Raw genomic sequence first — 13,967 nt, 5'->3', positions numbered from 1 at the left:
GGCAGCTTGTGGAGCATGGGATAATTCTACTTCATGGGACAGGTTACACTTGCACTACAAAAATGATGATAGAGGTGCTGACCTGAGGCTGTTGCACTTTAGATGCAACACTGTGATGGACATGTAATGAGCTGCTGCCACAGATCTGTCCCGTATTCTACGCGGGTCTCTTGGTATGAGTGTCAAGGCTGTTTAAAGAAATATCTTTTAAGGTGCTACTCCTAAAGAAGAGGATGGACATATCTAGAACGTCTCAAAAATAACCTGAATGTTAAATAGTGCACAAGTCTCCTAGTAGTGCTTTAAAGAGAAATTCCCATGGATATGCCACAACTGTCTAAGATGGGAATAACCCTTTAAGCCTGACAAAAGGAGCAGGTCCTGCTCTAAAATGCATTGCCTTCTGCACTATTTAAAGAAGACCTTAAATTTTTCCATCTGGTTTCTCTGCATGAGAATCACCCAATAAGATCTTTCTTCAAACTGCCCCTAGTTTCAGCGGGTGTCAGACCCATGGAAGATGAGCACCACACCATATCCCCGCTGGTTGGCTGTTCTGTTTGCTTTCAGCAGAGGTCCATGCATGGTCCATTACAATCCATCTCTTCCAACTGATCTACGACTATAGACCACTACTTGGACTCTAGAGCATCTGAACTCACTACCTTGAGTTATGGTAAACTACCTGTCTGCTGCATCTTGATGTTGACTGTTGTCTGTGGCTTGGCAATGTAAAGTGGTTCTGGCTGATGTTTCCCTCTCACACTCTCAAAGGTGGACGGTTTGAAAGAGTCTAAGGCTCAAGACCTCAGTGTGTGCAGAATACCGAGTAGGAGGGTGCGTCAAGAGCTCCTTATTTCCCAACATTTTGGGACCTATATGTCCCAGCATTATACATCATCCATGAAATATTACACATATTGTAACACATTTTGTTGTTGTTGTTCTGTTATTTTTAAGGTGTTAGATTATTTTCCATGTTAAACAAAGGCTGAGTGTTTGTTCCAGACATTCCTTCTGACTAATGTATAATTGGAATATGTATTTTTGAAGGCAGTGACCTTGACTGTTTGTAATGGCATCTAAAGCAATTATGTCGCTGATCGTGATGGAGAAAGATGGCAGGGAGCAGACAGAATTGCATGAATTAGTGTAAACAGCGAACGTTGCTAAGCAGTTTTAGATGACAGTTAGCTTTTTAATGAGGGAAGACACACAGTAATTAAATGTTGACATACAATTATGAAATATATCAGATAACAAAATCAGCATCGCAATAAGGGAATAGGAACAGACATTTCTGGCCAGAGGAAAAAAAACTGTCCCGTGCTCTGTCATCTGAAACTGTTTTTTATGAGCGCAGGGTGAAGGTCAAGGAGGTATCTTAACTCCATCAATCGTTTGGACAGTTACAAATGACCTTTCACTTTCCATAAGACATTCAATATTCTGAATTGGAGAGATACATTTTTCTGTGTTTAGAAAATGATGAAATTGAAATCCTTCATATCACGCAAGGTGCAGCAATGTTGAAATCTCATGAACGCCTCATTCACCCCAACGTGCATTCATGCTCGCTCCCCATTAACATGGAGCCAATCACTTAACGCTTTCTATATATCTCAGTAGCAAAATGGCCACATTGCCCTCGCTCTGAAACAGTAAGTGTGTTCAAAGATCATGTGAAAAATGACTGTGTAAAATTGTACCTCGAGCAGCTGTTATTAGATATCGTCTGCGGCACGGAAAATAACGGGTTTGACATTGCTATATATTTTTTCTACTGTACCGTCGGTTATTTGGAGAGTAGAGAACTTGTTGTCAGTGCTGTTCAAGTTGTTTCTATTCAAATTTTTCCTATAACTGTTTTTCCTTAGATACACGACAAAGAAAGCAAACGTGAGGCCCTACAGAAGGAACTATTAAAAGCTCAAAACCAGTACTCTGCATGTTATGATGAGGTAATCAATTTTAATTGCCTGTTTTGTATTAACCTTTGCTTTTTATTTCCTTATTCCTTGGCAGTGTAAGTACCTAAAATATACATCTATAATTAGGGATCCTGTTGTGATTGTTTATGGTTTCTGTTACCTTTTGTAATGTCTCCATGATGTGTGCCAAATAGAAAAACCATTTTCCCTTTTGCTTCCAAACAGCCAAAAATGCGTATTTTCTGTTTGTAATAATGTGATCACAAGCACTAGAGAAAATATGTATGTTAAAGGAATAGAAACGTCTGGGCTATGACTTATGACTTACTTTTAAATGATTGCTAGAGGGCTTTTGTACGGGTAAAGCGAAAAACAAACAGCATTTAATAGGGTTCCTCCAAAGATTTGGCCAGGCGTATGTCTCTACAGATGCGTACACCTGTCATAGGCTGCCATTAAAAGAAAACTTATACCACGCGGTATATGTTTCCTTTGTATATAGTTTAATACAAGTGGTGCTGCATGACTCTCACATATACCGGACAAAGGTATACCGGACCAATGTATACCAAAAGGTCATGTTTGGCCATTGATGGCATATACCCTATGAGGGAATTCTGAGTTAATAGAGAAGGCTTCCTTGTTCAGGACCCTCATCTATTAGCCAGAGGGATGAACAGCTACAAAGCGCCTCTCACTGTGGAGGACACCTCTCGTCCATACATTAAATGGGCAACGCATTGATTTTAGTGGATACTGTGTAATGCTTCTGTTCCTCTGTTGGCGCTGTAGGGGAATTGAACAATCGCTTCCAGGTTTTTACCCAGATTACAGCTGATTGCTGGGGGGGGGGGGCGGTCTCACTCTGTGATCAATTTATCATCAAGGGACCCTTCTGAAAAAAGGCTTTGCCCAAAGAGGACATCCGCTTTACACTGTAACTTTAAATCACCTGTACAAGAGGTAAAGAAAATAGCAGTTTCCTAATATAGTGTTATCTGAAAAAATCCCTACTGATACGGGATACTCGCCCTGCAGACCCATCAACGGACTGCAGGCACAGGCTGGCATAAAACAGCCTGTGATCTGTAATTGAAAACATATGCATTATTATTTGCAATTCTCTGCAGGTTGGTATTATTATTATCTAAAAGGGTAAGTCCAGTAATATTTGGAATTTCTATGATTATTATGTGTAAACTATGAGTCTTTCCTCTTGAATAAGTTATGCTACCAGTGACATATAGACGTTTAGTCAAACACAAAGACAAGCTGAATGGGAAGAATTAAAAGAGCCTGCACAGAACACAAAGCAGACAGCTCTGTATGATTATGAAACTATTGAAATAAATATCAAGTATTTGCTTTGTACTAGCTGCTTACATCTATGACCCAAGCAAACAGCTGTCAAAAATGCCATTTCTTTTCAAGTCTGTAGGAGTCTACGTAGTCGCATGTTGTGAATATTCAAGAGACAAGCGGCTTTTTGCTCAAATTAGATGCAATTCCTTCAGAGGATTAAGCTCCACTTTAGGGAACATAATGTGAAGATGGGACAGCAATATTTGAAATGAACCTTGCGTTTATCTGTTTTACATCCAGTTGCTCCACCGGGACAAACTTCTACATAAACTTAAGGAAGAAAATATTCAGCTGACAGAGCAAATCATGCAGCAGTCCCAGGACATTTGCAAGATGAGTGAAGAAAGGAAGAGACTGGAGCTAAAGCTGGCAGTTGTCACAGAGAGACATAAAACTGCACAACAGGAGGTGTGTGTCTGTGTGTGTTACAATGCATTTACCCCCCTTCCTCCTTGAGTCCCTCTTGTCAATTACAAGTTTATAGAATATAACAAGGCATGTCATTTGTACCCTGTGTTCTTCACAAATAGCAACAATATATGCGCCATTACTTTTAAAAGTAATGCAACTCGTTTTTCTTTCATGATCTGTTTTCAGTGTCTGTCAAGTCTTTACTATGTTAAGTGTTTGTAATGCAAAAATGCAAAGACTATAATTTTGGCAAACACTATTACACTTTTTTCTTATTGTGAATGTCTTAGTGCTGTCTTGGACTTTCCCAGTACTCCTGCTAACTTGCTACTCATAGACATGGCATGGGCATAACCTTGGTTTTGAGCAGGACTTCATCCCATCGTTTCTAGCCTCAAGCGCTTAATAGGTCTGCAAACCTCTTACTTCTTGTGGAAGTGGAAAATTGCCCTTATTGCCCATAACAACCCATCAGAATCCACTTTTACAATTTCCAGTGAAGTTTGGGGAAAAAAAGATTGATTGTTTTCTGAAGGCAATGGGCATTTTTTCTCTGAACAAATCGGATACGTAACAAAAGTCTCCAGGGCAGGGAGGGCCCAGCAAACTTCAGCACTCCAGCTGTTGTGAAACTACAACTTCCAGCATTCCCTGACAGCCAAAGGATTTCAGATTCTAGCCAAAGGCTGTTAGGGCATGCTGGGAATTGGAGTTTCACAAAAGCTGGAGTGCCAAAGGTTGATGACTACAGTCGCTAGAGCATACCCAGGTACGATCTAGCAGGCTGTCTGCCTATCCAGCAGACATTACATGTAAAAATAAGTATATAATAGTAAAAGTCCCCAAATAGGACTATAAAAAAAAGTTAAATAAATATATATATATTTTTTAAATATTTTTTTATTCAAAAATACTAAATACATATTTCGTATCACCATACATGTAGAAACCATTGAATTAAAGTTCTCGTATCATTTAAGGTCGACTGTGAACTGCATATAAAAGAAATGAAAAACTATGGCAGAATTCCTTTTTTGTAGGCAATAATATAAAAAAAATGTACCCATAAATGATGACTAAGGCTTCGTTCACATCTGCGTTAGGGTTCCCTTTTGACGTTCCGTCGTAGTTTCCTGTCAAAGCGGAACCCTGACTGAGACAAACGGAAACAGATTTCCGATTGCATCAGCATTGATTTTAATGGTGACGGATCCGTTGCAAATGGTTTCCGTTTGCCTCCGTTGTGCAAGGGTTCCGTCGTTTTGAAGGAATCAATAGCGCAGTAGACTACGGTATTCAGTCTGTCAAAACGATGCACAACGGAGACAAACGGAAACCATTTGCACCGGATCCATCACCATTGAAATTAATGGTGATTCAAACGGAAACCTATGGTTTCCGTTTGTCTCAGTCAGGGTCCCGTTCTGACAGGAAGCTCCGACGGAACGCCAGAACGGAACCCTGAGCCAGATGTGAACGAAGCCTAATCTGCACCTTGTCATGCAAGTAACAAGTCCACAAATAGCGACCTTGTCACAATATTAAAAAAAAAAGTTATGGCTAGATTAAGATGGGAGGCAAAAAAACAGAAACATTCTTGCAGTTCTCATTGCGAAAATGAACTTGGTCTGTAAGGGGTAAAAAGGGTATTCACATGTTTTAATGTTATGGATAATATATGCCAAAACATTATGATTGGTTAGGGTCCAACTTCTTGAAACCCTGCTGATCCTGAGATCAAAGGGTATGAGGTGCCTTCAGCATTTCACCTGCTCAGCGGCACTCTCTGGCTGTGCAAGGCACTGCATCAGCTAAAAACTGTGAAGTCACCGCAGCACTTAACTTGTGTTCAACCTTTTGTACTTGCAAATGCCAGTCGATCTAGAAGTAGGCGTAAAGCAGCCTTATGGGCAAAGACTTATTTGCCACAGGGTGGAAAAATGCCGTTCTTATGCTCTAGCAATCATTTCCCTGGGTCAGTATTCTACATTAATACCAGTAACCCTGTGTGTTGTGTTTTTCAAAGAAGATACCAAACCCTTTCTTAAATCTATCCACACTTTCTGCCATTACCAAATCGTGTGGGAGCATGTTCCATAACTTGATTGTTCGGACAGTAAAGTAATTCCGTTTTACTTATACACATCTATACCTCATCAATATATTGATTTGGCTAATGCTACAAATTTCTTCCACTAAGAGAGGGCTATCCCAACAGAGCCACCATATCTAGTAGATCGGCAGAAATGTCATATGTATCTGCAGGCATTTATGACCCTGAACGAGCTCAGTATGTGGAAAGGGGTTAAATCGGACAGGTTTAGTTCCAGCGGCGCTTTGTTTAAAGGTTTGTCTGTAGACGTATAACTCGGTATTGCCCTTTGTGTGGAATATCTAAGGAATCATATGTTGAAAGGCACCAGCAAGGGGAAGAAATGAGAGCACAATGCCTTGTCTTGCTCAAGTTAGTTTTGAATGAAGTTAGTTATTCATTTCAGTGTCTTAACTCTTGCTCATTGTCCATCTGTGTTTAATTTTGATATTACTTTTTTTTTTTTTTAGGTTAATAACAGAGATCAAATCATTTTACAACTTAAAACAGACTTGAAAACATCACAGGAGAAATATTTTGGCACTCAAGAAGAAGTAAGTACTTTGAGAGTTTAGACTGAAACGTCTGTTCACAGATCATTCTTCAGTATCCATAGCTGTTGGTAAGATGGAAATGCTCAGCTCCTTTCCTACCATTTCCTCTGTGCATGGCACGGTTACATGTAGTACTATCCTCAAGATGTTGGAATTAAAAGATTTAATCGTTTGGGGGAAGGTTTTTTTGTCATTGTTGACCTTTGTGTTACCCGTCACACAATGTACAACAATAAACAATTTTAGATTTAAAGAAGGAAGTTGGGGTATACAAAAGGCTGGATTTAATTCAGTGAGAGGCAAGCTCTGACCTTGTTGCGTAGTAACAATCTAAATGATGAATATGTGCTGTCACAATGGGACGGCACTGCTTATTATTAAAAATCTTCTATTAAATTAATGAAAATTATGCAATTTGGTTTTTGTTGTGTGTTTGGTAGTGCTATAACCCTGAATTTATTTTTCTAGGTACAGCATACTTCAGAAAACATTTAGAAGAGCATGCAGTGTTGTGACCCAGCGAAAGCACAATTTACTGGCTTTATATTTTCCTTCTAAATGCTAAATTCTGGATATGTTGAGAACGAAAAAATGTTGCTATGAAAAGAGAACTTTGATATAGTCTTTACAACAGTATGGCTCAGAGTCACAATAGAAATTGTTCATTCAATTATTAATTCCCCTTTCTCTGGCGCTTTGAGTGCAGTGCAGAGGGTTGGCGTTCATTGACAATGGGTTTGTCATGATAAAGAGTTTCGCCTGAACTAGGGGTATTTGTAATAGAGGCAGACCATGTGGTTGCCTAAGGCCCTTGGAAAGTATGGGCCTAGTCCCTCGATGGTCCCATCCCCTTTGTATCTATGCAGGACTCCCCTCTCCAGTGAAACTGCATTATTTGTTAAGAAGGGGTGGGGAATTTGTCCAAGGATTCTAGAAAGGAGGTGGAAGGGGGAACCAAAAACTTGACCTTTCTGTCCCGGGTGGCATAGCATGGCCCCACAATAGGGAGTCCAGTTTGATTGTGCTATGGGGCCCCCTGTCTTTTGTGTAAACCTCTGATTTTGAAATAATAATAATAAAAAGATCTGAATAATACTACATTATACGATGAGGAATGGCATAATGTGACTGCTACCAAGCTGTCTATTTGGGAATTGCGAGAGATATGATAATCAAGCTAAATTTGGCAGAAAGAAGCCAGAGGGGAGAGCCACCCAGCGGACATTTTTCGCTGAGCCTGGCACTTATTAAAACTGTGATTTCTCTAAAACACCTCAGCATTTAACAATAAAACAAAGTCTAATAGAATCAGTGCAACTCTTGCTAAATCATGTTGGTAGGGGCCGCATGAACATCCTTACAGGTTGCCTTTAATGTAATCTCTTGTGATGTTCAGATACATGATGATGTATATCGTAATTGTATGCTCATCATTCTATAAGCAGTTGTTGTTTTCAGTCCTACACACATACAGTATAGCTGCCCCATTACACTTCACCAGTAAAGGGAAACATTCATTTTTACATTGTTTTCATTTTTAGTTAGGTCTCCAAGAGGGAGAAGTTTCAAGACTCCAGCAGAGAAATAAATCTCTACAAAGTGAATCTCGAGAATTGTGGGAAAATTGCAATGATCAGGAGGATCGACTGAATCAGGCTGAAAAAGCAAAGCAGCAGCTCTTGCATGAACATGAGATCCACCTTGGCCAGGTAAATGTTCTTAATATGCACAGCATAAAACTAGGTCAGACAGGCAGCAACTGCGCCAGATTTATTTCTGTGGCGCACGCTGTATAATGTTAGGGCCCTTTTACATGGGCCATTTATCAGGCAAACGAGCGTTCACAGAACGCTCGTTCCCGGTCATTTCCCTGTGTAAATAGGGCAACGATCAGCCGATGAACGAGCAATCGCTCGTTTATCGGCTGATCTTATAGTTTCTGCAGCAGAAAATATTATCGTTGTCGGCAGCACATCTCCCTGTGTAAACCGGGAGATGTGCTGCCCACATGATAGAAATGTATGGGGGCGAGCTATTATAGTTACGAGCATTCGTCCTCATACATTACTTATAATAGCTCCTTGTGAAAGGAGCAAACGAGCTCCCATCAACGAGCTGTCTAGTTGATCGGTGCTCGTTGTTATGGCCAAATAGGGCCGATGTAAAACCACCCTTAGAAGCTTTTCTCTTCCTTACCCGACCTCTTAGCTGGCATAATTTACATCAGTATTGTATGCCAAAAAAAGGTGCACGTAGTTAATAAATCTGCTGCATTTTTCAACTCCTCTCCTTTTCTGGACAATTTTCAAAACTGTGGAGGATGGTTTAAAAAGTTTCTAAAACACATAATAAAGTTCTAGCTAACTTTTGGTGCAATTTGCTTAGTAAATGTCCCCTTGAGCTGCTAGAAAATAACATTGTCTGGTCCACTTCTCACTTTTCATCCATTGTCAAATGAAATCACTGATCCTGATACACTGGTTTAGGGATTCGGTGAAAATTGGCAAAGTAAATACTATAAGTGAATTCAGCAATCTATCAATTCTTAAGATTGCCATAGAAATTAGACAAAAGTATGTGGAACCCACCAATTTTCACAGGATCGCCCAATGATCATATGTGTATAGAGGGGTTCACATATTAAAGCATTGGCCGATCATGGATTTTGAGATGCCAGTTCCTTTGTTACTGTAAAAGATTAGTTGCTGCCATTGTAATAATTTGAGAGTATAATTAGAAAGTGTTTCTGTCTCCGTACGAACCGTAATTGAAGATGTTGAAGCTTAATTGATCGGCAATTCTAGATCTTTGAAAATAGAGTTGCCTAAAATAGAAACTCGTCATTTACAAAGTTTATGCCCTTTACTGGGGAAAAAAATCTAATTGTTCCATCAAGTGTACAATTTTCCATTATGCAGACTTCCCATTCATCAAGTTAAATAATAACATTGTGTGAGTGAAGTTGACAGGTTGGCAGACTAGTTTAAGGAATTGAACTTGAGCTTTTACTCTTCCCAGATCTCTGAATGTTCTGGATTTTAAAAGTAGACGTGGGATCAAATGCCATATATACATTCAAGCACGTTTTACAGTGTGATGAGATAATCTCTACAACAAAGTTACTCCATGTGCTCCTCTTACTAAAGTGTTTAAACAAAGGCATGTAATGCTTTTTGTTGTAATCTTTATTGAAGTTTCCCAACCTCTATTGTTATTATAGTTCCCGTATGACTTCACTCTTCTCCTGTGGATATGCTTAACATTACTACTGTACTGTAATACTGTTTACAACATTTATTAAATGTTTATTGTAGATCTAATGCTAAAACTAATAGTTTACTTTTGAGTGGGATTATATGGCCTTAAAATATAAAGATTTTATTTCATATGACTTCTACTTTTTTTTTTTGCCTTTTCCCTTATACTTCTAACTAAGTAGAACATTCCGCTTCAAAAATGTATTTTGTTGGTGCGGACCATTGGTTTTCAACCTGCGTTCATTCAGCTGTTGCAAAAGCACAACTCCCAGCATGTTCTGACAAGGTATATTGGGAGTTGCAGGTTTTCAACATATGGAGAGCCACAGGTTGGGGACTGTGAGCTCAGGGTTCTCTCTATTTCCAGAAGGTTAGAGTTCCCAACTCCTTTGGCTATCACCGCAAATCTGAATCAGCAAAAATGTATTCCAGTCAGTGGCCCTTTGTTTTAAATTATGTGTCACAGTTTTCCCGTAAGAATGATACCTGTAGTTTTTAGATATACTTTAACAATCTATGTTCCTAACACCCTTACCCTAGCATTTTTCCTTAAATACGCAAAGAACTAAACTTTTTGGCTTTTGGCTTGCATTATTAAGACTGAAAATAAGTCCTGCATAGCAAATTAAGGTGGTTTTACAAGTCAAATTGAAAGTGATGAAAAAAAAATGTGCTGAACTGCTTAGAATAAGCAGGATGTGGTATTTAATCAGCTACTTTTAGAATAAAAATTAGAAACTAAACAATAAGCCTTTATGTGCCGTTCTAAAATCTGATGAACAGGAAGGTCCTTCTCTTTCTTGTCCTTCCGCCTTTGCCTTTATAGTCTGATCTCTTGTGTGCGTCCGTGTGGTAATATATGCAACATTACTTCTCCCCATGATCTTCATCCTTCCTTTCTACTTAATGGCATGCACATCCAGTCTTTTCCTACTGCATATTAAACACTATTTGTCTAGCTTGATGCTAATATCTGGCTACACTGGTTGTCATTGTTTGCCTTAATGTTACCACTGTTAGACCTATTTATATCCATTTTGATAGTATTAGGTTACATATTCTTTTGTTAAATCCCATTTGCAAACGCCTAGGTTAGGCTCCCCTAGGTAGTGGTCTTCATCTGTAGAAGCCATCAAAACTGATCATTGACATGAATATTTGCCACCAATCCTAACAGCGTTCCAATATTTATCACTGCTGGCATGTTGGTAAAGGGGGCATATACTGAGACATATTTGAAACAATGTGAACTGACTTCATTTATTTTTATTCTTATTTGTTTGCCAATTAAATGGTACCATTGCCGCAATTCTTAGCAAAAAGTGATGAAAATTTGAAACAAGCCATATACAATTTCCAACTGAGAAAACTATGGTCCTTCAGTTGTTGGATTTAGTGCAATAGGCATAATGTATATATTTGGATTGTTATTTTATTTTTATACTAATTATCACTACTACATTTATGATCACCTTAAGTAGGTGCCAAATAAAAGGACCTTAAATGGTAATAACTCGATTATTAGGATACGGTAAGGGACTGTAACATTTACAAATCTTATCAACGTGTACAATGTATTTTATTTCAGATCCAGAACTATGTCATGATTGTAGAAAATCTTCAGAGCGATCTAGATCAAGCCAAACGTTCTCACACCGCTGACTTAGAAAGGTGGAACCAAAAGGCTTCACTCATGCAAAAGGATCTGATCTCTGAATCTACAGAACATCAAACCGATCTTCTGAAAATACAAGAGTGTAAGGATAAAATATTAACTCTTGAAGAACACTTAGAGCATGACGAACTTGTTTACGAAGAGGCAAAAAAGAAGGTAATGAGCCAAACATGTATTTTTGTATTAAGGCAGCATTAGAAAGTGTAAAGGCTTGAGCCGAAAGGCACACACATTATATATGTGTAAGTTATGCATGATTTCTTTGCTTAGACCGCTTGTTCAAAAGGAATATACAGCTTATTTTAATTAAAGGTTATCTCCAGTCATATATAGTCCGCTGCGGACTCTTTTTGGCCTAGAAATGGAGTTAAAAAAAATGGTAGAAACACTTATAACATATTTATAAAGAGTTTGTTATTAATGCACACTTGATTTCTGTAGTGCTTGCAATTGATTTCTATGTCGGTCAGACCACGTTTATATTGTGAAATAAATAAAGTACAAAGGAACGAGCTGCACTTTCACAGAGGACTTTCCCCACATTTAAGAAAAACTCTGGAGTTGTTAAAATGTATATATTGTGTTTTTCGTTTTTAATTCCTTAAATGAAAGTGTGTGCCAAAAATGTAAAATCGTGACTGAAGTTGCTGTCTACTGTTATGCTTCTAGATAGAGACTCAAGAAGAGATCATAAAAAAACAAAATATGGACATAGAGAAGTTACAACAAAAAGTCAAAACACTTGAGAAAAACGTATCGGAAACCCACAACCAGGCCAGAGCATCTGAGTCTGCTCTAGAACAGTGTAAGAAAAAATATCGAACCTCCATGGACACCATTAAGTCTCTGGAGAAGCATGTTGATGCTCTACAGCAGCACGTGGAGGAATCTACTAGTGAGGTACGGAAACCAATCACTGGGAAGTATACATATTCCTGTTCTCAGTCAGTTTTAAATAACTTTTTGGGCATATTGATTTGATATGCCATGCAATCCCAAAAATGGGGTTCCAGGTAGGGCTGGGTGATATGGCCTAAAATTAAAATCTAGGATTTTAACTAAACTTTCATAAAACTTCTGACATGTCATAGTGACATGTCAGAAGTTTTGATTGGTGGCGATCCGATCACTGGGACCCCCACCATTTGCTAAAACGTAAGCGTCAGAAGCGCTCTGGTGATCGCTAAGCCGCTTCATTTCTGATCGGCTTGAGCAATTGGTGTACAGGCTTATAGACTTTCTATAGAGCCTGCACACCAATTGCTTGGCTTTCCGAGAGAAGCCAATCAGAAACAAAGCGGCTCAGCGCTCACTCGTGCGCTTCTGCCGCTTCGTTTTACCGATCGGTGGGGGTCCCATTGCTCGGACCCCCCACCGATCAAAACTTCTGACATGTCACTATCAGTTTTTTTAAAGTTTAGTTACCCTTTAAAGAATTTTGCTTGATTTTAATTTAGATTTTGGTTTTCTGCTAAATGAGCTAAATACCATACAATAACCAGACAGTGGTTGGTGTTAGAATCGGGGCTGACAGAGCTTAGAGGGCTCATTGTGAGCGGGTTAAAGTTTACCAACCGCACTTGATCCACCGCTCTTCTCCGACTAAGGCCCCATGCACACGACCGTACCCGTGATCACAGTGCATGATTATGGGCACGGACGGTCGCGGACAGCCACCCGCATTTGCGGGCCGTGCTCCCATTATAAAGTATGGGAGCACGGTCCGTAAAATGAAAGAAATAGGACATGTCCTATTTTTTACGGAAGGTTTCTACAGCACGGACACCTTCCCGTAAATATACGGGAAGGTGTCCATCGGTCATAGAATTTAATAGGTCCGTAATTATGAACAAAATCTATGGTCGTGTGCATGGGGCCTCACTCATCCTCTTGGCCACCTCATACATGGCCGCGTCTCAAAAAAGTGTCCTCTTCACCAGCCCAGTTCTGTGCCCAGGCGCACGGCACATGTTTCTTATCTTTATTTTTTCCGGCGTACTAAACGCCTTTCAGTCTGTCCTGCTGCCGCATACCATTGACCCTGAAATTAGGCCCACCTGCAGGCTAATATTGTTTTAATGATTCGGACAAAATCAGAATCGTGTTTACTTTAAAGAGCAGACAAATCAAATCAATTTGATTAATCGTCCAGCTCTAGTTCCAGGTCATCCTGTTTCAGGAGGAGGGCTGGCCAACTGAGTAGTTCCCAGTCCCCTGTTCTTGGGGTAAAGAAGGCTGCAAGCGTGGTCACTCCATTATACTACATAGGAGATACATAAATAGCCAAGACCGTATTGTCTATGGCAGATATGGAAACAACCAAGCGTGATCACTTGACTGTTTCTGTATCTCTTGTATCTCACACCCGGCTGGGTTCTGCTCATGTTTGAGGGACTAGGATTTCACTGGGTGGATTTGTTTTGTTTAATCCCTATGTTTGACCTTGAGAATCGATCTCCCACCCAATCTGACATCCCACCCAATCGGACATCAGGCATGAAAATACACTATTGCACGCTGGGCGGTACAGTTGGTGAGGCAGCCGTGTGACGCCTGTGAAGCATTATGCAAATGTCCTAATAGTTACAGTAAATTCAGTCCACGTTACTCTCTGAGTGTCGTATGGTTGCCTCCCAACTGTACCGTCCAGCATGCACTCTTCACACCCAATGTCAGGTCGGATGG

At 39.6% G+C, this 13,967-nt stretch overlaps 1 protein-coding gene across 1 annotated transcript in view; it reads left to right on the top strand.

Moving 5' to 3' along the window:
• Positions 1-13,967, top strand: part of LOC142652536 (uncharacterized) — a 371,082-nt gene that overhangs the window by 60,495 nt on the left and 296,620 nt on the right. Inside the window, exons 3-8 of the mRNA XM_075828181.1 lie at positions 1,878-1,961; positions 3,534-3,701; positions 6,267-6,350; positions 7,892-8,059; positions 11,196-11,438; positions 11,952-12,182. Coding sequence (XP_075684296.1) covers positions 1,878-1,961; positions 3,534-3,701; positions 6,267-6,350; positions 7,892-8,059; positions 11,196-11,438; positions 11,952-12,182 — 978 coding nt within the window. The remainder of the gene's footprint in view (positions 1-1,877; positions 1,962-3,533; positions 3,702-6,266; positions 6,351-7,891; positions 8,060-11,195; positions 11,439-11,951; positions 12,183-13,967) is intronic.

This window comes from Rhinoderma darwinii, chromosome 5 (genome assembly GCF_050947455.1).
Source record: "Rhinoderma darwinii isolate aRhiDar2 chromosome 5, aRhiDar2.hap1, whole genome shotgun sequence".
Lineage (NCBI taxonomy): Eukaryota > Metazoa > Chordata > Amphibia > Anura > Rhinodermatidae > Rhinoderma > Rhinoderma darwinii.
Note: the sequence above shows the minus strand (reverse complement) of the source record. Positions and strands in the feature narration are given on the sequence as shown.